We start from the raw sequence: 24,796 nt of genomic DNA, 5'->3' as shown, positions 1-24,796 counted from the left end.
TAGATTTAGCCAAGCGTAACAGCGAAGCTCCCCGGTTATTTACTTCACCCTTTTCGAAAATTCGACTTTACTGATAACAGCAAATATTTAGCACTTGAGCCCACGATTCCAATGTAAACCATTACTTGGTCAGCGGTAAACTTAAAAAAAAAGCATTCGAACTAGACGAGTTTCACATGTGAGCCCGCGATATGGTCATGTGATACTGGTCAGCGGATATCTTGCATTGACAGCTGTCAATTGACTATGACACGAATGTCCAATATCAAAGATGTAAGCTGACGTTAACCATAACCTTAAACCTATTTCTGGAGTTTGGCCGCCATGTTTGGGCAACACCGCGCCCGTGAACCATTCCGCTGGCCATGACGACCAAGAAAAACCTAAAGCACGGGGCTGTTAATTTTCTACGGATATGAGGCTCTGTTCTACGGCCCTTCGTGCCGCTGGGAGCTCCGCTATTATAAAGTACTTATTAAACAATACTTATGTTAGATCCTGGGTATAAGAGGCAAAGCCAGAAAGCAGAAGAAAGAAAGGGAAGAAAAAATTAACTATCCCTTAATGTTGGAAAAAAGTAACTCGGAATAATAACGGTAAGGCTCGCGCGGAAATTCATTTAAATATGTCTTATAACAGTGTGGCAAATGAGGCTATACTGTTTAACGATCTTGTTTTAATTCAGATCAATACAACAATTAAAGCGTAAAATTGCCAAGATTGTATAACTTGCCCACTGTCAGTATTCGTGTTTAATTTGTTTTTTTCATTTTTTTTCTCTGTTAAGTTCTATTCGCTTCTTACTTCTTTACTTTGCAGCTCCTGCTATATTGACGTCACAAGCTCAACGAATGAAGGCCGCTGTGAGGGGTCTGGACGCCAGCATGACATCATGATCTCGTAACTGTAATAATAATAATAATAATAATAATAATAATAATAATAATAATAGTAATAGTAACAGTGTAAATTTTTTCTTCTTTTTGTTTCCACGCCTCATTTATTGTAGCTTAGTTTCACTTTTTTTTCTATAAATATCGTTCCGTACCTTGTAAAATTTTGCATTTGATAATGCCGACATGTCGTCGCCGAAACGTCATGTTTTTTATAGCGTTAATATTTATTCTCGGTTTTCAGCTGACGTCATTCTTTCCCCGGCCTGTGTGCCTTCTCCTCCTCCTCCCCTTGTCCCCACACATAGTCATCTTTCATTCCCTCACTTTTGCGCACGCCCACCCTCTCTCTCGCAACCACTCTTCCCCGGGTTTTGCTTCCTCTTTATCTGCTCCAACCTGTCCCTCACGCGCGTACTCGCTAATCCCCACTGTCTGCAGTGCCTAATAACTTCATCCACTAAAATAATTATTTACTGAAGGGCTCAATCCATCTCCCTATCCATTCCATCAGTGGGGATCAGGAAGTCTCCACCTCTTTCTCACCCTTCCCTCCCTTCACCATCTCTGCTGTGTCATGGTGAGGAAATGGATGTCGTGCTCAGCTTTGCTGGCAGCTCCTCTCCTCACACCTGCCCTCTCTTCCTACACTAAGTATCACGTGACAGCCCCAGTCGTCACCTCTGCAGTGGATCGAGCTTCAACTGGACCTCGGCCTTCCTAATTCCCGTCCCTCTCTCTCTGTGCTCCTGTCCTCTTCTCTTTTACGCCACAAGCCCTCCCTCGGCTTTCTCCTGGGGCTCCGTGTTGCCGCCCCTCCCCCCCCCCGCTGCGTCCCGCGCTCGGCGCCCCCCTCCCCCCTTGCCCGGCGCGCGCGCGCGCGCCCCGCCCCTCTGTGTCTCTGCGGCGCCGCGGGGCGAGCCGGTTGTCCCTCCCGTGTTTGCTTGTGCGGCCTTCTTGTCCTCCCTCTTTCTCTCCCTCCTGTCCTCTGCTGCTCTCTGGGTCCTTTCTCTCTCTCGTCCGCTCTGCCTTTGGTGTTCCACTGGTGCGGGGTCAGTTTCTCTGCTTGGGGCGCTCCTTCCCGCTGCCGTCCGCACCTGTGTCTCTCCAGTGGGAACATCTTGTTGTCCGGTTGCAGTCCTGCACGGTGCATTTGTCTTAGCTTCTAGTCTTGCTCTTTCGGTCGGCGACGTGTTTGGCGTGTACTGTGGGGGAATGCTCAACCTTACCTCCATAACGGTGCCCGTGTAGAGCGATTTGTCGTCAGTGTCAAATCTTTATTAGGAGCTTGATTCTTTTGACATGTAGTCACTCAGTGGTTTGGCTGCAGCATCCTCGCCCCTTCCATTTCTTCACCTTCCTACTGCTATGGCCGCCAGATCAGAAGAAGGCATCCTCATCCCCTTCGTTTAACTTCCCTCTTCTTTTCGGTCTTGGCTTATTCATTTGGGCAACAGGAGGCTGCTTTCCAGAAGCGTTCTTGTCGTTCGCCGCGTTGCACTCGCTTCTTTGTCCTTTCTCTCTTTCTGCTTTCGCTTGATGGTTCAATTCAGGGCGATAATTTTTCTTGCCAGTTGCAATGTGGGCACCCAATCTACGTCGTGTTTATTCCAGAAAGGAGCTGGCTTCCAGAAACAAAATGCTTTCCACAACCCGTTCGCTTTTTAGCACGTCTTTCGTTCGTTCTCCGCGACTGATGGCTTTTATCCGTTTTCTCTCCGCTCTGTAGTCAGTTCTTCTTCAAATTCACCTTTGTTGGTTACCACTGAAGGTATTCGATAAAATCCAATCCCTTTATCTCGGTCACTTCTACTTCCACATCCAAAAACACGCAAAGAACCATTCCACGCTTACTTTCTCTTGTCTCTATTCGGCGATTTTGTTTGGACACCAACATGGCGGATAGCAACCGTCGTCAAGGTGGAGGTCACGTGGGTGAAAACAAAGAATTCTGAAATGTCTTTTTACGAAAGTGAAGGTAAATGAACATAAACATGTGCTAATACCATTCTCCCACGTTATGTCTTAGCTTGCATAATTGCATTCTGTTATTCTTGCGGAATTTCCCTAAAGAAGTCCGCTTGCTGGAATCCCTGGTACTTGAAAAGACATATCATTGTTAACAAAGTCATCAAAGCTAGTCATTTAAAAATGATTTTTACATTTCATCTGGGCATCCATTCGGTTTTCTTAGTCGTTTTCCTGACTTGATAAATTCGACAACCTCCATTCCTCCAAGGCCAGAATACGGCATTTTACCTAAAAAAGAAAACAGGAGTGTATGTGAATAAGCAAGTCTGCCATAAATTAGCTGCAGATTGTAGTACTTTATACGCATTTCACTAATTGTAAAGATATTATGTAAAACGATATTTTATTTACGGCTTATTAGACAAGTTGGTGACCAACGCTATAAAATGGAAACACGATTTATTTGAAATGGATATGCTTTTCGGTGTCTCTGAAAAAGAAAAGGGGATGAAACGTTACCGCTAGACAAAACCATAATAATGACGCTGACGATGCCACGCTTACCATGTGTCAGAACAGGCCGGCCAGATCGGTAGATTCGGGAACAGAATCCGTTGTTCAAAATAATCGGAACAGCCGGCCAATTCTACGCGCCCATGGTCTAGTATTTTAACACTTCAAAAGCAAAATGTGCCTTCACCAGTTACTCATTTGACAAAACAAGTCAATTCTTAGGAAAATATTTACCTCCAGATTCAATCTCCCATAGAAGCACGCCAAATGACCAGCTGCAAAGAAAACGTAATCCACTTTCACATGTTACACAAGCAAACTTAACTGTGTGTATCATATAATTGACTTGATCTAGCAGTACTTTTAGGAAAAAACAATGGTCGGCAAGCTGTCGCTCTGATTTGTCAAAAAGCTGACATGTGTTTCTCACACAAAGAAGCAACTGTTTTTTATCATTCTATTTGATGAATGACGTCATCTTGCCATATACCTAAAAGGCGAACACGCATGCGCATTACCATATTACATAACCTTTGTATGGATGATTTCCCTTAGTTGGATACTAGTTCATGCTGTTTGGGAGAAAACCCGCCCATTAAAACAGTGTTACCATATACCGAAATGTGTATAAATGTAAAGATTAAGACAAGCTTAACAAGTTAAAAACAATAAATGCTCCTACCATTCTGCGCGGCCATCAAATTTCACATTGCAGCTCAATATCTATAATTCTATTTTGTCATCAGCCTAGTCGTTAGGGACTGGTACGCGAAAGCGTAGCGCAATGCACCAATCAGTTGTGTCGTGCTTCGCATCAAGAAGACGAGGAGTGTGTGCTTTTACCAAATAAAAAAAAATCATCGACTTTTTAGCGTTTTCGTGATTTCTTATACCGTCTGTTTCTCCCTTGTTCATCGCTAAGTTTACCAGGAATCTCCAGAGGTAAGCTTTATTCAATTTTTTACACAATTGAAGCCTACTTCCCGCGTTTTCTGTTTTCAGGGGTGAAGAAAGCAAATACGCCGCATCAACATGATGTAGATGATGCAGATAAATTTAGTTTATAGCAACAATGACGAGGATATTGACTTGGAGGATTCGGAGAATAAATATTGATTTTTTTCGCCTCCCGACTGAATAAGCAACTGTCTTTTTATTGCTCATTCACCCTAGATCCAGGGCCATCATTCATAAATGTTTTCTCTTTTTCATGGGCTAATAAGACGCTTTTCTGTTTCCCCCCTTCAGTTGCATTCTACACGTACTTCAGAAAATCATTCAGGATCGAGCAACTAGTCAATCAATCAATCAATAAAATTTATTTACCCTCGAGCTGCGGGGGCTGGCTGGCCCCTGCAAAACATATGCTAATTGCCGAGATAATCATGTAAAATTTCAGAACGAAAATCAAATAATGTATTAATTAATAAAGGGACTATCTGCCGCACAGAACGAAAGGCCTGTAGTGTAGCAATTGTAGTGTAGGCCTGTAGTGTAGTGTGGTGAAAGTTCCCGACTGGCCAACTCAAGCATGGCACTCCATGCTGAGATCTCTCCTAGTACTTCCTCCAGTCCGGCTTCGCCCCTCAAGGACTCTGCTGAGACTCCCAGCAACACCAAAAGCTGTGTACACTCAAAAAAGATTCCCCTTCTTATTTGTTTACTGTCCAGCAACAACTTGTAGGTTTAGGATTTACTGAACGATCCATAAAAGTTTTCACTTCCTCCTCGCGTGAGCGAACGAATACTCAGTACCAGTCCCATCTGAAGAAGTGGATAGAATTTTGCAAAAAAAAAGAAGTGTAGTGTTATTTCTCCAGGTTTACCCCTAGTTCCTGATTTCCTAACCATGCTTCAAGAGAATAGACTGTTATCCACTATTCTTCAGCTTGGACAAGGGATTTATCTACAAAGGAATTAAATTAAAAATTCACCCTTTTTGTACGTCCTGCTAAGTGGACAAAGGTATCAAACAATCGAATTATTTTCAATCGAAAATATGGATCTCTCTGACCTCAGGTGTACCTCTGTAATTACTGAGAATGTTAAACAAAGTCGTGGGGGTACCCACCTAAAACCAGTTGAGTTTCTGCACTATCCAAAAGATGAAAAGTTATGTGTTATTAAACATCTATTAGAGTACATCAAGCAAAACAAAGTTTTCAGAAAGGATTGTTAACAACAACTTCTTAGCCATGTAAAACCTCATGGCCAAGCTAGTAAGGACACCCTATCCAGGTGGCGCAAGAATGTCCTGAAGTCTGCTGGTATTGATGTGTCAAAGTTTGCAGCACACAGTACTCGTTCTGCATCGACCTCTTTTTTGGCAGAGAGAAATATCAACATGGTCTAATGAGATTGCATTCCAACGTTATTAGCCAGCTGAGAAAGTGTTCAATTTTGGCGATACGATTCTGCATTTGGCAACCAAGGATCGTTTATCCTTTTATGTCATTGACATGCAGTTTTTTAATATCAATGACAATAAGCTAATCTTTAAATGTCTACATGGTCAATGCCCAGAGTACCTATCAAATACGATGATATACGTGTGAGTGACAAATCGGTTAGATCCTCGCGTTATAGTCACATCACGCTACGATGCCCCAAGAGCAACAGGGTGAAAGAAGGAGGAAAAACGTTTATTACTACCTAAACTTTACTATGAAATTCTTTACCCACTCACTTGTAATTATTCTTAGTTAGATATTTTTAAATTATTGAGGGTCACAGGGTTACCAGTCTACGACTGTAAAGTGTTCCCTCGTTAGATAAAGTTACTTACTTACTTACTTACTTACTTACTTACTTACTTACTTACTTACTTACTTACTTACTTACTTACTTACTTACTTACTTACTTATTTCTTATACTTCATAGTAGCATGTTTATTATGCAAGTTATGCGTTGTGTCAGTTGAGCAATTATTAAATTCCATATCTTTCCTTGTGTATTGTGTCCTGCAGTCCTTTTTCATTAATAGTGTCTCAATGATTGCTCTAAAATCTCGTACCAGTCCCTATCGACCCAGGCTGATAACGAAATAGAATTTCAAATTAAACGAGACTTACCTGTAAGATGAAGTTTGATTATGTTTTTATGGGTCATCAGCCGGGAGTGAGGGAGTGGTTCGCCCGCCCTATCTCAGTTCATCACCCCACCCAGCGTGGTCTTATAATCAAAGTGCAACTACTGGGCACTCTGAAGCATGATTGATGCATTGCGCTACGCTCTCTCATACACTCCCTACACTCCCGGCTGATAACTCACAGAACCATAATCAAACTTCAACTTACAGGTAAGTCTCATTTAATTTGAAATTTTATAATTATCACAGCACAAAAACATAACTTTACTGTGGTGTAAAGCTGGCTTACATTTGGAATTTAATCAGCTTGACGCTAACTTTAGATTTTTTAAAGCTGACCTTTATGCCAGCTTTACACTCAATTGTAAAGGCAGATAAAGAGACTTCTTCAAACCAACTTTAAATCATATTTACACACGGTTGTGTAAAGCTCGGTTTAATCACCTCACCTTTAACAACATTTAATTGATGGTGTAAAGTTGAAAAACCAACTTTACACCAGATTAAACCACCTTTAATTTCATAAACAAGTCAAACAAGTCAACTTACACGTCTGTCTTGGTATTGTAAATGTAATCTTCGCACGACTCAGGGGCCATCCAACGAACTGGTAGCATTCCCTGGTATGAAGAACAACGTCAGAAAAATAAACAAAATTTTAACACAAAATTAAACCAGTTGAAGTCATAACGTACGGTGACTGATATAAGATAAAAGCTATTTGACACGACTTCATTGGCATTCAGACGAAATCTTCCGCTTATTGGAAACTCTCATAAGCTGGCACTTTGTCGTGGCTCAAGCTACATTAAAACTCTCCATTTTTACATTCCCATAAGCGGACATCGCTTTCAAGCTTTTTTTTTTTGTTTCATTTTCTGGTCAATCCCGAGGATTTTCGCTAAAAGGAGGTTTAACTTTATCGACGAGAAAATAATCATATCATTATACCCCTGATATGTTTTCATATTCGCCACTTTCATACACATCACGTGACAGGCCGAAGTCAGAAACCATGGCAACATTGTTCCTGCCAAGCAGCACATTTCTTGCTGCAAGATCACGATGAACGCACTGCAAAACAACAAAAAACAAAGCTTAAATCACACCCTTACGAACAAGAAACCAAAATGCCTTTATCATCTCAAGTAGGTGCAAGTATGTATTATCCAAATAATTTAAATATTATATTTGCTTAGGACGCTCGCGCGAAAATATTCCAACATTGCAATTTTTCTTAAACTTTCACCACTGCTAGTTTACAAGTTACTTATGTCAGAAATGTAATAAAAATTAGGGTCACCGATTTCGTTTTCGAGATATGATATCTTAAAGAAGGCGCTTATTTGGATAAATTTGATTTCGTCACTCAATATGACCTCTGTTGCTTCTGGCAACAAAATATTTTGGATGAATTAATGCAGGCCAACTTCCTTTGTCCCAATTTATTTGAGTGAGCCTATTGAACAAATATATTTCATTTTTTTAAGTCTCTTAGAGTAGACCTTGTCTTTAACAGTTGGATTTGTTAACGTTAAAAACAGCAAAATGCTGCAAAATGTGGCTGATTTGATCGCGCGCGGTAAGAGAAAATGAAAAAATAATAAACTTCAAATTTGGCTCATTTTTTGTCAAACGGTAGAGATTTATCCCAAAAGGTTAAATATCCCGAAAAAAAATTTGGGTCACCAATCGTTTAAGAGAGTAAACTGCAAGCGAAGTTAACCCAACGGTTCCCACCCTATATGTATTTGGAAAGTTTTCTCAGCGCGCGCGCTCATACATGACGTGGCGTGACGTTGCGACATGAATTACGTGCGCAGTAAGGATGCGCATAAACAATTAGCCCAAACGTCCTTAATCCTCTTTACGCAGCTTGTTTTTGGGGTTTGTAGTCGAGTGAGGGAGATGGGAGGGAGGGTATACTATAGTAAAGTAGCATGCTATTATTAAAATAAGTATATTTACCTTTTTGTTAGAAAGGTGAAGCATGCCACTGGCCACGTCTCTTGCGATCCTCGTTTTGTCAATTTGTGAGAAGTGTACAATATTTTCTGCATCGTTGTAATATTGATTTTCTTTGCTCTTCTTCAGTTGATTCAGCAGACAACCATTCTCAGCCAGGCGAACGACGACCAGTATTGACTCTAGATTAAAACGTTTAGAGATATGACCTTCGCCATACCAACGAACTGCTGCCTTAATGCAATCCAGTAAGGCCAGAAAAAAAAAACGTGTAGTTACAGGTTAAAATCTACCTGTTTGGGAAAACCTTCCTCTCACCCAAAATCCTCACATCGCCTAGTAATTCTGTAAAGTAAGGAAAAGCCTGCTTTCGAATCAAGTGGGTCGTCAGACCGGAGCTTATCCCGATTTCTGCAGCAGTAAGCGGCAAGGAGTAGTTATATGCATATATAATGCTAGTCGATCGCAGGATTACCTCCTTCCCCAGCAGTAAACTCGCCGTTATCTATTTATACTCTTGCGTGAAGAGAGGCACTATGAGAGTAAAGTGTCTTGCCCAAGAACACAACACAGTGACCCTGGCCAGGGCTCGAACCCGGACCATTCGATCCGGAGTCCAGCGCACTAACCATTAGGCCACCGCGCCTCCCATCTAGTATATCTTCATGATTCACTGTTTGTTTAAACATTTCCAGCCTTAACAAATAAGAAGATGAGAAATAAAAATACGGTGGAAATGCGTCACTAAGACCACACTTTATTACTTCTACTGCTTGAGTTATTAATATTGCTATCGCTACAAATTTTGCTATTGATCTTGCTATTGCTATTGCTATTGTCACTGCTATGCTACTACTGCTGCCACTACTATTTTTTCGGCTGCTCCAACCGTTACTGCTTCTGCTATTTAGAATAGGTATTACAATGGACTAAGTCTGCACTAGATGGTGGAACACAATGGGATGCTAGATCACCGCATGTCGTAGGGTCACCCCCCCCCCCCCCCCCCGCCTCCCGAATCGCTCCTATCCACTGACAGCGTCTTGCCAAAGAACGGAACACAATGACGCCACCAGGGTCATTGTGTTGGCTAGATCCCAAGACCAGCACACTTACCATTACGCCGCCGTTCTTATCATAGAACATGTCCTAGTTACCCTCAATCACATCGGAAAAACTTGGACGAAGCTAAAGAAAATCCTTTGAACCTCCCTTCTTTTGAGATCGTTGAGTAAAAAAACCGACTACTTTAGACATCATTTGTGACTAGCGCTTCGTTCATTTGAACCAGACCATTCTTTACCATTTTAGCCTTAACCAGACATGCGATAATATCTCAATCTGACTTACCGCCCCTTGTACAAGCTCCAATGAGACTAACGACGTTAGGATGCTCACCAACTGTGACCATGATTTGTAGCTCGTTTATTAGGTCCCGCCTGTCTTTTTCTGTAGCGTTCGCTGCAATTGAAAATGTTCAGTTTTTAAATACACTTGTATTAAAGATATTAGGAGTCCGCGCGCGCATTGATTGACTTAAAAACCTATGTTTTATCAGAGTATAAAACAGAAAAATCATGTTTTGTTGTTTTTTCGTCTGCTTTCCCCGAGTTCTTCCTGCCTCGTTGGCTATAACCACTCGTATCCAACAAGTGCGAATGGAATAATTCTATTATTAAATAAGTATAAATGATTGTGATGTAAACGAAGTAAGTAAGTAACTTTATTTGACGAGGGAAAAACAGTTTACAATCATAGACAGAAAACGATGTGACCCTCACCTAAATAATTAAAATTATTACAATTATCAAATGTACGTATGCCATACTGACCATGGAATCGGGGGTGGAAGCGGAATCATGAATCATGAATCATTGAAAGGTAGGAAAATGAATATTTGTGTTTAAAACTTGGGAATCATGAATAACGGAGATGGCCAAAAGAATCATAAATAACAAATGAATGCTTCCATCGATATTGAATGCTTGTGAATATAGAATGTAACAAAAAAAAATTAAACTGATGGGTCATTTTACTAATTTTTTAACAAATATGTTCCAGAAATGGCCTGAAATCGCATTTCTGAGCATCTTATTTTCAAAATTTCCTGGGGGAGCATGCCAGACCCCCCAATAGGAAAGCAATGCAAACACGACTGTACCCTTGGCTTCACATCTTCATCCCTTTAATACTAACTTTACAGTGATCAAATATGTTACCCACAGTGAATATTTAGAAATAATTTGATGACTGAAAATGTTTTACATCAGTTTCCGGCATATTTCCGTGCCAGAAGAGTCTCCACTTGGAAAAGAAGACTCTGTTAGCAGGAAACCGGAATGCGCAACCTGCCTGTAAGTGAAAAACAACAGAAACTGGTAACACGTTATTTTGAAAGCTGGGTGAAAAGAATGAAAATGAATCATGAATATTGAATAAAATTTATAAATGAATCATAAATCATTGAGGTAAAATGAGACAGGAATCATGAATATCCAGAGTCCAATGATTCCGCTTCCACCCCCGAATGGAATATGGACATGCAGTCAAATCTTTACCTTTAAGTTTTTTCACCGCACATTTTCTTGCTTTTCCATCTACCTTTAACAGACATTTATAAGCTTCGCCAAACGCGCCTTCTCCTAACTTTTCTTGAAGTGTAAGATCTGATTTACGAATCTCAAGCCAATCGCCACGAATACCAAGTTCTGTCTAAAAGAGAAAAATTGCAAGTTTCTATTTTGTACATTTATTTTTTTGTTGTTTTAAAGGGGAAAAGGAATAAGCCGGAAGCACCACTTTATATTAGTTACAAGAGGCAGGTACTTGATGGGCAAATTTTATTACCCCTTCTTTCTCCGGTTCCGTTTTACGAGTTGATCGGAAAAACTTGAAGCAAGCAACCACGATGAATAAAGCAGCTAAGGTCAGCGGTAACACGATAATCAGCATCAGATCCCGGATGAACCTGTCTGTACAAATAAAATCATTAATCAGTTAAGCGCGTCGATAACGACGATTAGTATATACCAAACCAATGAATAACGCTTTTTGCCCGCTCTGATTGGCTATTCAAACCCCAAATATCTATTGCTATGCACCTCCAAGCAAACAAAATGGCTCCCCTTCGCCTAGATGTCAAAAGCAGGATTTTTTCCCCAACTATATGTTGAATAATAAGAATGACCATTCACCTCAAAATCACTGTTAATTATCCTATACTATTCGCCATTAATTTAAAGGGATAAAAAAAAACACAACAAAGACAGTTGAAATAGCAAAAACTAAAAAAAGTAATACCCATCATAGGTTAGCGTTCGAATCACTTTTGTGTGCCTTATATCCGCCCGCTTTACACGAAGGAAGTAAGGGTCCGTTCTGTCAAGACATGTAGCCAATATTCTCCTAGCACGGCCCTCGCCATTGTTTAATGCCTGGATATGGATGGTTAATTATGTTGTACAAAGATGATACTCTGTTATTGAACAGGTGCAAGTGTCACCCCAGTGCAGTAATTTAAATATATTTAAAAAAGCCATCTAGCTGGAATTGTACTTGTGGCAGTTTCTTGATCATTTTGCTAAAAGTTAAAGTTTTCAGTACTGTGGTTACATCATAGAAAGTTTGTAGTTACATGACCATCCTGTCCTGAGAACTTTTTTCTGCGTCGGCTGAAATATATACAAAAAAACTTACTGCCTTTTTAGTTAAGCGATGGACGATTAACAGAGAAATCCAACAACTCCGCTTGAGTCAACTGATCGTAAGACATGCTCCATAAAATACTGAATTTCGCATCTTTTCATCCCAAACTTTCATCTTCTGTAAGCTAGATAAATAAAGTCCACTTACCTTTCATCTTTTTTGTGATATTTTGTGTTTATATGGGGTTTTGAGGCCGTTAATTCCTCGATAGTCGTCAACGCCACTTTAGCTTGGGGCGATGACGAGTTGCAAGTTACAGTGAATGTATGGGATCAAATAGCGCATACCGTGACGCTTACGTCACGCGGCCTCAAACACAGAGACTTCTCTGCCTGTGCGTAAATATAGCACTTACCAGGCAATGTTCTTTCCGTTACAAAAACACCATATGACCTTCCATATCTGTTGTTGCTTGATAATCGAATGGTGTACTCTGTGGAGGGTTGTAAATCCTTTAATATCATTCCAGTCTGAGTATATGGTAGTGTTCTCACTATTGTGAAGTTCTCCGATGCTGATTTCCTATCCTCTATGGTATAGTTGTGTATCTGGTAAAGGCTGCCATATTTCGGCTCATCCCAGGTCAGTACCATATACCTTGTCTGTACATTTTTCACTGACAACTCTTTAGGCGGTGGCGGCTTGTCTGAATAAAAGTTAGTTAAAGAAGCCAACAGAAAATGAAGTTAATGCAGAAATGCTAACATAGTCAGTTTAAGGTAGCTCTTCATGGTTTAAACATTTTCCTTTTTACACGTTAACGTTTAAGTACAGCTTTGTAAAAGTTTTACCAATGCAAATATTCAGTTCGTCCCTACGTCAAAATCAATCGCCATGGAAATCTGAGAGAAAACACTATTTTTAACCTTTTTGACCTTGTTGATTTGTTTTTAGTTTTTTATATGATTGTCAAATCAGTATAAACAGCATTTGCGCAAATTTTGAAAAACATCTCTCACTGGGGTTCAAAGCGTTGTTATGTGCACATCAATTTAACCCTCGGACATACAAGCAAATTCCTACCTCCACCATCGTACAAAGGGTAAGGGGGGGCATGAAAACCCACCCCGGAGTTTTCGTTGAATAAAGGCGTAGCAAAATTATTTTGCACTGAGAAGAATGCCTGTAGCTTACTCTATAAGGTGGCATAATTTTAATTGGCTGTGACGTCATATGACGTCACGTGACGTCATTAGAGCCGTCATCTTAGATCAGCCATCTTGGATTTTAACATGTTCTGAGAAAGTTCCAAAATATCGGAAATTGGTGCAAAATCAAGCCAGAATGCTTATGGAATGTTAAAAAAAAAACAAATCGTGCAATTGTGTTTCAAAAAACTGGAAAAAATAAAGAAATACCGTAAAATTCCGGTTATAAGCCCTGAGCTTATACAACTTCGTAAGGGGTTTTGGGTGGGCTTATATCCGGGAGGGCTTAAAAGCGGATTAAAAAAAAACGTTTCGAAACGAGCCACGGGAGTGGTGATCGAAATACGTTTTTAAGTAAAAAAACGCATAACAAAGCAACATTTAACCCTGTTCAGTACTGTCATTCGGTAGAGGGGGGGGCTTATATCCGGAGGGGCTTATAATCGGATGTATTTTTTTGTTTCCAGGTAGATGGGCCTATAACCGGTGGGGGCGCTTATAACCGGAATTTTACGGTATGTTAAAAATGACGACTTTAGACAAGACCTGCCTGTATTTATGACGTTGCCATGGGAACGTCAGATATCATGGACACATGGTTGACATATCAAATTTTCCGAAAAGGATGAATGAACAGCTACTGAAAGTTTCAGCATTGTAGGGTAAATAGTTTTCTTCAAAATTTGGAAAAATATTATGGGGGGTGGCATCCATCCTCCCTTCCCGTTTTTACGTCCGAGGGTTGAAATGGCACTGAACCCTATCGACATTTTTTAATGTGCTAAAATGGTTATTTTGCCAATTAATCCTTATCTATGCTATACGGGCATGTGCCGCTGGAAAAGGGTCCCGTTTTTTTTTTTTTTCTTAGTTGATCTGTCCTGGCAAAGGGTAGCAAATTTGCTCTGAGAAGGGATGGGTAGCCCTAATATGAGCAAAGCACTTCCACCCAAACGTTTTCAAGTAGCAGTGTGCCACTCGGTTCGAACGAGCTACAGCAGAAACATTTCTTGCCAAAGAAGACAGCACAATGACCAAACGGATCTCCTAACTTACCTGGAATTACTATCGCAGTAACTTTGAGTCCTTTCCACAAAGAGTATTCGAGTTCCTCGATGATGTGATCAATAGCGTCGCCTTTCTCTGTTGTGTTTGTGTTAATCGTGGCTAGAATCTTGATGTCTGCTTTCACGCTTTCATTACTAATAAAACGAAAATAGGATTATAGGGCGCCTGAAGTGTTGCTACTTTTACATGTCTATACATACCTAAAATAAGATGGCTCCATAAAATTTTCATAACTACAAACTTCGGCTACTGCGCACGCGAGCGTTTTTAGCTGTAGCACAGAAAACAGCATCGAATTGGAGATGAACAAATCCTACCTGTTTATAGGAACGTGAACCATTAGGACTTTTTTTATATTCTATGATTTTAAAATTGAAGTTGGCTTTATGTATTTAAGTATCGTTAGTGCTAAATCAAAAGATAAACCTAACGGTCGAGACAATGTCGAATAGAATAAAAATCATTTATTTTTTTCTGAGGCATCCCTTCGGTGTGCAATCCGGAATCCTTGAATATGATTGACTGTAGACGCGCGTTCCTGCAGATCCAGTTTTTCCTATCCAAACCGGCATTGTGAATTTTTTCCCTTTGTCACGCCGTTCTAACAAACACATGAAAGTTTTGCTCTCCGAAATCGTTATAGCCGGTCATCAACCGTTGTAGATGCAAAAGAACTATTGTAGTGGAATTAAAGGCCTCGAAGTTCTTTAAAAGGCGAATATACATTTCTTTCACGGCAAGATCGAGTTTTAAAACGGTAGTGTTTGTAGTTTATTGTTGTTTGTGCTTTTGTTTGACTGAAAACGGTCAAATTACAAGGTTGTTTTTACCAAACAAATTTAAGTAGGATAAAAATAACAACGTTATTTGCTGGACTAGGTCGGTTCGTATTAGGAAAAACTGTGCTCCGGTCTTGAACACAGTCACCCGGTCTTGAACACAGTCACAACACCTCGGGGTCAATTTTCCTCTATACGGACCTACCGGCCGGCAAACAACATATATGTCCATTGTAGTGCGCACCAACCTGAATCGCATAATTCTGACGTCATATATCTCCAAAACAGAGGATTTGTTGAAATGGTGCTTTATCTGCAGAGAAAAGGAAAGTTCCTTGAGAAGAGTCGGTATCAAATGTTTAACAATGCCGTTTTCTGCAAAGCTTTGCACTCCTATAGATAGAATTTGAGCCTTGTTATACGTATCTGTAAAAACAGGATTAACGAGCACCCTTCAGTTGACACCCTGACTTAGGGTATAAGTACTCAATGAATGTACATTAGCATGCCCCCAATAATCAATAAATTAAGGATTTCTATTGATCATCTCTCGAAATCTGCTACATGATACTGGCCAGACTTTCTTTTTAAGAGGGTCCTGAAGGGGTAAAATGGGAACTGGGATTTGCCTATTTTGACTGGGATTTGCGTTTATTTTCACTGGGAAAATGGGATTTAGGCAACTGGGACTGGGATTCGGAAACAAAAAATGGGAATGGGAAGCATGTCAGTACATGACGAAACCTGCATATTTTGCGCTCTATAATATTCTTAAAGTCCGGCATAGACAGTTAAAACGCTGAAAATTAAATCTGAAACGAAACCACTACTCTGCACGAGTGTCCATCAAGCGTCGATCAATTTTCGTGTAAGTGATTAAGTTACTCAGCGGAACTGCTGACTGAGCATGGGCACAAATGGAATATTTAAAAGAAGTGATAGTAAGTTTTGCAGGGTAGTGGTAAGTAAGGGATAAAAACTTGATAGCTTTAGTTAAAGCTACTGAAAATTTCTATCATCTTCTACAAGACAAACGAACAAATGAAAAGTGATGTTCTCAACAGTATTGGTGATAATATAACTAGCAGAACATGATTTTGGATACCGTATTTATTCGATTAAGCGCCCTGGGCGCTTATTAAATTTTTGGACCTTCAGAGTGGGCGCTTGTTCGAGGTGGGCGCTTATTCGAGGCTGGGCGCTTATAAAATATTTTCAGCATTACTCGCAAGTAGCAAGTTTATTTTACAACAAAACAATGAATAACAATAAAACGTGAAGATGTACCAAAACAAAATTTTAACTGTTGATTGAAAGTGACTGTAAAATACCAAGAAAACTTGGTCTTCAGGGAAGTCTCTTATTAGTACTTAGTCAATTTCAATCTCGAGTACTTCTCTTGTGCACTTCAGTATTTTTTGAAGGGGGTGGGGGGTGGGCGCTTATTCGAGGCTGGGCGCTTATTAACTTTTCCTACCTACAGGATGGGCGCTTATTCGAGGTGGGCGCTTATTCGAGGTTGGGCGCTTAATCGAATAAATAAAGTAGTCCATTCCTTGAACTATTCCTTCTGCGACCCAGGTGCGAGAAGAGACAGTCTAGGATACCTTGCATGTGCATGCTTAAAACAAACCAATGAAAAACCACAGAGACATGTGGCGTTTCTTACATGCAACGTGTGCGCTAGGGTAAAAATAGTTTGCTAAAATGAAAAACTCAACTACGCAACAAATAAGCGCAACATCTACAGGAAAAATTGTCATAACCTTTGTCTTAATCCTCATCGAGCCCATGAGGACTCTTGAGGCCGGCCAGAAAACTAAAACTGCGCCATCCATCCCGGTCAGCCTTCGATGCAACAGCAGCCCCCCACGATTCCACGAACACCAACCCAGCCGGTTTCTTTCTGTCTCCACGGTAATGAATCTCCGTAATGAATAGGTATTAAACCCACAAGTACTAAATTTTTAAATTTAACATCTGTGCGTGCGTTTCCAAAGGTGCTATCGATTATGGTTTGGTTTCTTCAGCTTCCCCCCTTTTTTGGGGGGGAGGGGGTGGGGCTGACAGATTTCTGAGAATGCGCATGCAGGTCAATATTTCTGGACTCGCTCAACAACGCCTCTACCTGGGTTCACCGAAGGGAGAGTTCAGGGATTGGACTACATTTAGGACAATCAAAACAACAAATATATTACGCTAAAGTCCGGTTTTCCATACACTGGGAATTTTACTACTGAGAATGGGATTTGGAGAAAAAATAGGCTGGGAAATGGGATTTGGGCAAAATTTGGGCTGGGAAATGGGATTTGGTACTCCCCCTTCAGGACCCTCTTTTAACCTGCGATCATTGCGATCACAGGCTGTCTTAATTCTGGAAGAAGAACTTTGTGGCAGGATTAAAGGGACAGTGTCACGAGAAGTTTTCTAAATTTCCGTATACACTATGCTAGAATTATGAGGGTGCACTTACTGATCAACAACACCAACAACAACAACAACAATAACAACAACAACAAAATTTTGAACAACAAAATAAAAGCAAAAGTTCGTTATCCAAGACTTGAAAAAAAACCGCAATCAACAGTTTTCAAGTAAAACTGTCAAACTTGAAAACGTCGTCCCAACTTTGTCAAGCGTTAGACCACTTCTTTCGTACCAGTCCGCACCCACACTTTCCAACAATTTCTAAGACAACTACAGTACATTTTAGCAAGGCCACGCCAATTTGAGTGGAGTTCCAATTAAAACCAACATCTTTATTAGATTTTCAAGTAGCACTTAATGTTGTTCACATTTCCCTTTTTAAATGATTAGTATGCAATTAGAACATAGATGTACAAGTATAACAGGTCGTTTTTGTAAAAAAAAAAGCACACATATCGAAAGACTGCCTTCGACACCTAGTCCGGCGGCTTAGCTCCTGAATTGTGCGATTTTTGATACAAGCACCAAACTTTGCAGGATTACAAGCATTCGCATACTTATCAATTCTTGATATAGTGCCAACGCCAATTTCCTATTTTCAGCTAGTAAACAGCAATGAAATTTTCAGCCGAGAGGCTCCCCTGCCCCTTCCCCACGAAGTATTTCTTCTTGTACTTTTATAAACCTTTTATTTTTGATTTTTATTCATAAATACAGATATGAATGCTTTTAATTAGGCTTACAATTGTTATTTTTTACCATCTGTTTGATACCAATAATTAAATAGGAAATTATTGCATGGGAAAAGATTTTTCGTTCCCCGCCCTCTGCTCCCTCGCGTCTTTCGTTTTGCGCTAGCGTCCAGGTCTCTCGATCGGTGAACCGTTCGCTAACAGAAGAAAATAGGAAAATATAGGGCTGTGAACAGTCTTAATTACAGCATTTCATTCTAAATTTTGTACGTGCGACTTCGTATCACTACCTGGCATAATAGTATTTGTCTATAAACCAGGACAAACAAATATTTCACGAAATTTCATTGATTTTAACCCTATCCGGACCGGGAGGGGCGGAAAGTGCCCGCGCTGACTTTGAACGCTTATAACTTTTTCAAGTTTCAACCAAACGCTACCAAACTTTGCGAATTTATCTAAAATTTATCTGGAAATACTTTGGTAGGATAAGTTGTTGTGTCAGGAACTTGACGTCGCCATGGCAACGGTATTTTGACAGGCGTGTTTTCCCAATTTTGTAATTTTCGTGTTTCTATTAATGAAAAATAATTTTAATGCATTTATTTTCATCCTTTTACGGTTTTTAAGCACAGTTTTGTTGATTTTGAGTACTTTGCAGTAATTTTGGGCGGTTTTATGACGTTTTGGAAAAAATTCGAAATCCAAGATGGCGGATCCAAGATGGCGGCTGTTTTGACAATATGATGTAATTGTCACGTGATGTGACGTCACCTTCCCACGTGACGTATACCAAAAGATAGGTGTTTGGACATACTATATATTCCCTAAGTTTCATTGTGATTGCTTAAATATTCTGGACGGTAAGAGGGTCTGAAAAGATTAAAAAAAACCCGGTCTGAATAGGGTTAATAAATTAAGGTTTCCATGGAAACCGGTGTTTTTCGGGCTTGGCACTATATCTGAAAAAAATTCTGTTGGTGACCACTTTCATTGTGCCAAGTTTCATGCTTGTATCAAAAAGTACACAATTCAACTAAAATTTCAAGCTAAGCCGCCGGACTAACCGTCCCGAAGCGAACTTATCTTACCGAAGTTTCGATTTTCGCTTCCATTGCCACGAACTTGCTGCTATTATGGTTCAGTAGATCTCTGTTAAAATCTGCATCGATCATCAATTGCAAGTTTATGTCAATAATTACTTCACCTGGAAATAAAGTAAAAAATACACATAAGGACTGTAAGGAAACAAAAAAGTAAAATGATAACAAACATTAACGCCCCAAAATATAAAAAATGAAAATTATGTTGGAAACTGTGCCATTATTGAAAAAGAAGGGATAAAAGCAAGGCTAATACTCGCAGCTGTGTAACAAGTTATTTTCGTTGTTTAAATTTTCTTAGACTTTGTTTCCAGAAATGAGGTCAGTTAAGAATACCGGTCTCTAAGAATCAGACAATTTCTCGATTTCGCGGCAAGAGGATGGAACTTCGATTTCTTTCATACTTTTATGTTAGATAGGCTAGGGTATAACTTAAATCACTGTATAGTTCTTTCGATTGAATATCCTTTTATTTTAAAGAAAAATGCAAATAACAAAAATCCGTTAAAATCGTCATTTGAGGCGCTAAATTATTCATGATTTTTGCACGAGTTTGAGAGCCTCGCGTGCAAAAACAAATCACTCTACCGTCTTTTAAACACTCAAACCATAGTTAGCAATCTCTAAACATCTACTGAAATGATTTTGGGAAATATTGCGTTGTTCTTTGTAGACAAAATAATTTTATTTCAAAGGCATACAATTCACTGCCGTAAAAGTACTTGGTAAATAAAATTAATTTTCACCATGTGCGAAACCTTCAAATCGTTTAAGCTTCTGGTGGTTGAATGTTAGAAGAATGGTGTATAAATCCCTGTAAAAATTTCTCCGGGCAAATGATTAAAAGCGACGTGAGATCTTTTCGAATTCGGTTAAATATGCAAATATTTGACCTTCCGCGGTCAACTTTGAAGTTACGGGTCAGAAATAATTTTTGTTCCGTGTTCCAAGTCCTAACCCATTTAAGACCAAATTAAGCATATGAAAAAAATATGTAATTTTCTAACCTTTATCTGCTGTAAAAGGTAGGTTCGAAGGCCATTTTAGCATGATTACGGCTCTTATCATTCGTCGCATCTGAGCTTCGTTTTCCTTCCGCGGTCAACTTTGAAGTTACGGGTCAGGCATGAATGACATGAATATTTCAACCCGTGCACAAGTCTTAACCCATTGTGGGTCAAAATAATCACACACAAAAACATTATGAAATATTCTAACCTTAATCTGCTGTAAAAAGCAGGTTCGAAGGCCTTTTAAGCACGATTCCGGCTCTAAGCATCCGTAGTAATTTGAGCTTCGTTTGTGCAAGTATGTCATATTTAGTGGTCGAAATCCAATCTGTGATCAACTTTCGGCGCTTCTCGTCACCACTGCATCTTCTTCGACGGCATACGCCGATTGTTAGTATTGCCTCGTTAATAGTACACAAAAAAATAACATCTGATCGCTAAACGGCATGATGTCGGCGCTTACAGTAGCTTACAGTAGCTTACAGTCCCATCTTGCAATGGGCCGTCTGTTCGTCACGCAATACTGTGTCATGGACATTTTTTAGGGGGTGGTAGGTGGGTGTGGGAAAGGTTGAATATGCGGAAATGCTTGATTTAATACTTTATGACAAGTACGTACTCGAGCCAGCAACAACAACAACAACAACAACAAGTACAGTGATATCTTTAGGCAGACAAGATAAAGCACACGTACTGTCAGTTGACAAGCGTTTGGTACAGTGTAATGCAACTGTTCGCGAATTCTGTTGCTCGCGCGGGGTTGGTTGTAATACCGGGGGTGGAAGGAGGATATAAATCTTTACTAAACAAGTAGAGTTTTTAAGTAGTTATTCCCTTTTTTTACTGTAGAACCGAAAACGAAGAGAAAAACTCGCGTCTATGTTTTTTGGGAGGTGAGGGGGGTGGGGGCCGGGGGGTTCTTGGTTGGTTGGTTAGCAAAGTTTTATTTTTTTTTTTTCACAAAGATACCTAACCAAATATCGCATGTCCTGTATAAATGGTTAATGATAGAAGCAACGATAAGTTTTGATTTTTTTTTCGTGATCGAGTGGCAACTTAATAAAAACATTGCATCGCAATATTTTTTCGCCCTACGGTAAATCTGGGTGACCTGTGGCTTCGGGTAGTCATTCGTCAACCTGTAACAAAGTACTTTCTTGGGGTGCCGTTTTGAACATGCTGTCGAATTCATGATGTCTAAATTCAACAATAACTAATTTGAAGTTTAAACGAAATTAAAACATGTTAAAAAAAAACTCAGTGCTAAAACTCTTTGCTAAAAAGGATAAGCAAATTGCTATGGCAATTCGGCGTGTGAAAAATCGCCAAATTTAATTTAGTGGCTTCCTAAACAAAACCTTGGTCGTGCTAGTTATTGGCACCGTCTGTTTGCTTAAAGGCAGCGCGTGAACATTTTTTTCAAAGTTCAGTTTATTTCACTGGAAATGGAAGGTTGTTGTTCTTTTAAGGCCCTTGTTCGTGGAGTTTGCGGTTTTGATTCTACTGTCGTGTGAGAAGGACATCAGCAGTCACAAGTCCCAGTATTAATTTAGTTAACTCTAACATGACTCTTTCCCGTGAAAAACCAAACTTCAGAAGCTAGCTATTTGTTTGGTGTTGCCATAGCAATTTGCTTATCCTTTTTAGCAAAGAGTTTTAGCACTGAGTTTTTTTTAACATGTTTTAATTTCGTTTAAACTTCAAATTAGTTATTGTTGAATTTAGACATCATGAATTCGACAGCATGTTCAAAACGGCACCCCAAGAAAGTACTTTGTTACAGGTTGACGAATGACCACCCGAAGCCACAGGTCACCCAGATTTACCGTAGGGCGAAAAAAAAATTGCGATGCAATGTTTTTATTAAGTTGCCACTCGATTACGAAAAAAAAATCAAAACTTATCGTTACTTCTATCATTAACCATTTATACAGGACATGCGATATTTGGTTAGGTATCTTTGTGAAAAAAAATAAAACTTTGCTAACCAACCAACCAAGAACCCCCCGGCCCCCACCCCCTCACCCCCCAAAAAACATAGACGCGAGTTTTTCTCTTCGTTTTCGGTTCTACAGTAAAAAAGGGAATAACTACTTAAAAACTCTACTTGTTTAGTAAAGATTTATATCCTCCTTCCACCCCCGGTATTACAACCAACACCGCGCGAGCAACAGAATTCGCGAACAGTTGCATTACACTGTACCAAACGCTTGTCAACTGACAGTACGTGTGCTTTATCTTGTCTGCCTAAAGATATCACTGTACTTGTTGTTGTTGTTGTTGTTGTTGCTGGCTCGAGTACGTACTTGTCATAAAGTATTAAATCAAGCATTTCCGCATATTCAACCTTTCCCACACCCACCTACCACCCCCTAAAAAAATGTCCATGACACAGTATTGCGTGACGAACAGACGGCCCATTGCAAGATGGGACTGTAAGCTACTGTAAGCTACTGTAAGCGCCGACATCATGCCGTTTAGCGATCAGATGTTATTTTTTTTGTGTACTATTAACGAGGCAATACTAACAATCGGCGTATGCCGTCGAAGAAGATGCAGTGGTGACGAGAAGCGCCGAAAGTTGATCACAGATTGGATTTCGACCACTAAATATGACATACTTGCACAAACGAAGCTCAAATTACTACGGATGCTTAGAGCCGGAATCGTGCTTAAAAGGCCTTCGAACCTGCTTTTTACAGCAGATTAAGGTTAGAATATTTCATAATGTTTTTGTGTGTGATTATTTTGACCCACAATGGGTTAAGACTTGTGCACGGGTTGAAATATTCATGTCATTCATGCCTGACCCGTAACTTCAAAGTTGACCGCGGAAGGAAAACGAAGCTCAGATGCGACGAATGATAAGAGCCGTAATCATGCTAAAATGGCCTTCGAACCTACCTTTTACAGCAGATAAAGGTTAGAAAATTACATATTTTTTTCATATGCTTAATTTGGTCTTAAATGGGTTAGGACTTGGAACACGGAACAAAAATTATTTTTGACCCGCAACTTCAAAGTTGACCGCGGAAGGTCAAATATTTGCATATTTAACCGAATTCGAAAAGATCTCACGTCGCTTTTAATCATTTGCCCGGAGAAATTTTTACAGGGATTTATACACCATTCTTCTAACATTCAACCACCAGAAGCTTAAACGATTTGAAGGTTTCGCACATGGTGAAAATTAATTTTATTTACCAAGTACTTTTACGGCAGTGAATTGTATGCCTTCGAAATAAAATTATTTTGTCTACAAAGAACAACGCAATATTTCCCAAAATCATTTCAGTAGATGTTTAGAGATTGCTAACTATGGTTTGAGTGTTTAAAAGACGGTAGAGTGATTTGTTTTTGCACGCGAGGCTCTCAAACTCGTGCAAAAATCATGAATAATTTAGCGCCTCAAATGACGATTTTAACGGATTTTTGTTATTTGCATTTTTCTTTAAAATAAAAGGATATTCAATCGAAAGAACTATACAGTGATTTAAGTTATACCCTAGCCTATCTAACATAAAAGTATGAAAGAAATCGAAGTTCCATCCTCTTGCCACAATATGTTGGATTCTAAGCGACCGGCATTCTTAATATGCCAACTATGTTTCTCTCAAAGCGCCTCTCTCCAACCAGGTGCATGAATAAGTACCGGCGAATGCTGGGGGTAAGCCTAAAATTGACCGTTGGGCCTATATGCTTCAACGCAGACTTATCCATACAAAACAGAGATGATCTAAAACTTACCAAATGACAATGTTTTTATGACAAAGGTCTCGCTGATTGGTCCATACCCATTTTCGTTAAATCCGTTTACTTCAATCTCGTATCTGGTCTGTGCAGCAAGTCCGATAACAACAATCTCTGTCAAGTTGCTCGTGATTGTTGCTTCAGTAAATTTCTGAGAGCCAACACTTCTGTATCTGACCCGATAGCCCAGCAATTGTTCTTTATAGCGACTTGGAGGCAGGCTATTCCAGGAAATGTGAATTGCAGTTGAATTCAGAGGATAACCTCGTAGCATGGTAGGAGCCTTTTTAGGAACTGGTGAAACAAAACATCCATATTAAAAAGATTGGCAAAAAGGTATTATTGCTAACAACTCAAAGGAAAGGTGGAAAGAAAGTAAGCGGTGTATTGAGAAATAAATATTACAACGATTAATAACTTTAATGCGTTTTAGTTTCGTTTGATTAAATGTTAATAAACCAAATCAATTTTCTCATTGATGCTGACTTATGCATGCAGTTAAAGCTTTATAAGAACTCATATTCCTCTAAAACGTTGATGTAAATTTGTTTTTGCTTGTAACCCTTTAATTCCTACGATCCTTTTTTATTCTGGCCTCCACTTAGAGGAAGGAATATACGCATTGTTAAAGTCACAATTAAATGGCAAGTTGGGCGGAAAGCGACCGCGCTGACTTTGAACGC

At 39.7% G+C, this 24,796-nt stretch overlaps 2 protein-coding genes across 4 annotated transcripts in view; one reads left to right on the top strand and one right to left on the bottom strand.

Moving 5' to 3' along the window:
* LOC144664975 (uncharacterized) overlaps nucleotides 1–24,796 on the top strand; it is a 72,094-nt gene that overhangs the window by 30,569 nt on the left and 16,729 nt on the right. The gene's annotated exons all lie outside the window — the stretch shown is intronic.
* The window catches only part of LOC144666804 (uncharacterized), a 40,160-nt gene that overhangs the window by 1,429 nt on the left and 13,935 nt on the right, over nucleotides 1–24,796 (bottom strand). Inside the window, exons 7-20 of one of the 3 annotated variants that reach the window (XM_078528207.1) lie at nucleotides 24,111–24,407; nucleotides 19,342–19,457; nucleotides 15,380–15,444; nucleotides 14,341–14,486; nucleotides 12,492–12,782; nucleotides 11,279–11,403; nucleotides 10,990–11,143; nucleotides 9,782–9,892; nucleotides 8,435–8,613; nucleotides 7,418–7,540; nucleotides 7,016–7,086; nucleotides 3,612–3,652; nucleotides 3,056–3,152; nucleotides 805–904 (exon numbers count right to left, since the gene is read on the bottom strand). In XM_078528207.1, the coding sequence (XP_078384333.1) occupies nucleotides 826–904; nucleotides 3,056–3,152; nucleotides 3,612–3,652; nucleotides 7,016–7,086; nucleotides 7,418–7,540; nucleotides 8,435–8,613; nucleotides 9,782–9,892; nucleotides 10,990–11,143; nucleotides 11,279–11,403; nucleotides 12,492–12,782; nucleotides 14,341–14,486; nucleotides 15,380–15,444; nucleotides 19,342–19,457; nucleotides 24,111–24,407 (1,895 nt within the window). In that variant the 3' untranslated portion in view covers nucleotides 805–825. Of the gene's footprint in view, nucleotides 1–803; nucleotides 905–2,899; nucleotides 3,153–3,611; nucleotides 3,653–5,203; nucleotides 5,284–7,015; nucleotides 7,087–7,417; nucleotides 7,541–8,434; nucleotides 8,614–9,781; nucleotides 9,893–10,989; nucleotides 11,144–11,278; nucleotides 11,404–12,491; nucleotides 12,783–14,340; nucleotides 14,487–15,379; nucleotides 15,445–19,341; nucleotides 19,458–24,110; nucleotides 24,408–24,796 lie in introns of those variants that run through there. The other 2 variants (XR_013573231.1, XR_013573232.1) reach the window with 2 other exon arrangements.

This window comes from Oculina patagonica, chromosome 9 (assembly GCF_052425735.1).
Source record: "Oculina patagonica isolate OP01 chromosome 9, crgOcupat, whole genome shotgun sequence".
Taxonomy (NCBI): Eukaryota; Metazoa; Cnidaria; class Anthozoa; order Scleractinia; family Oculinidae; genus Oculina; species Oculina patagonica.
The sequence above is the reverse complement of the archived record's forward strand: the minus strand, read 5'-3'. Positions and strand labels throughout refer to the sequence as shown.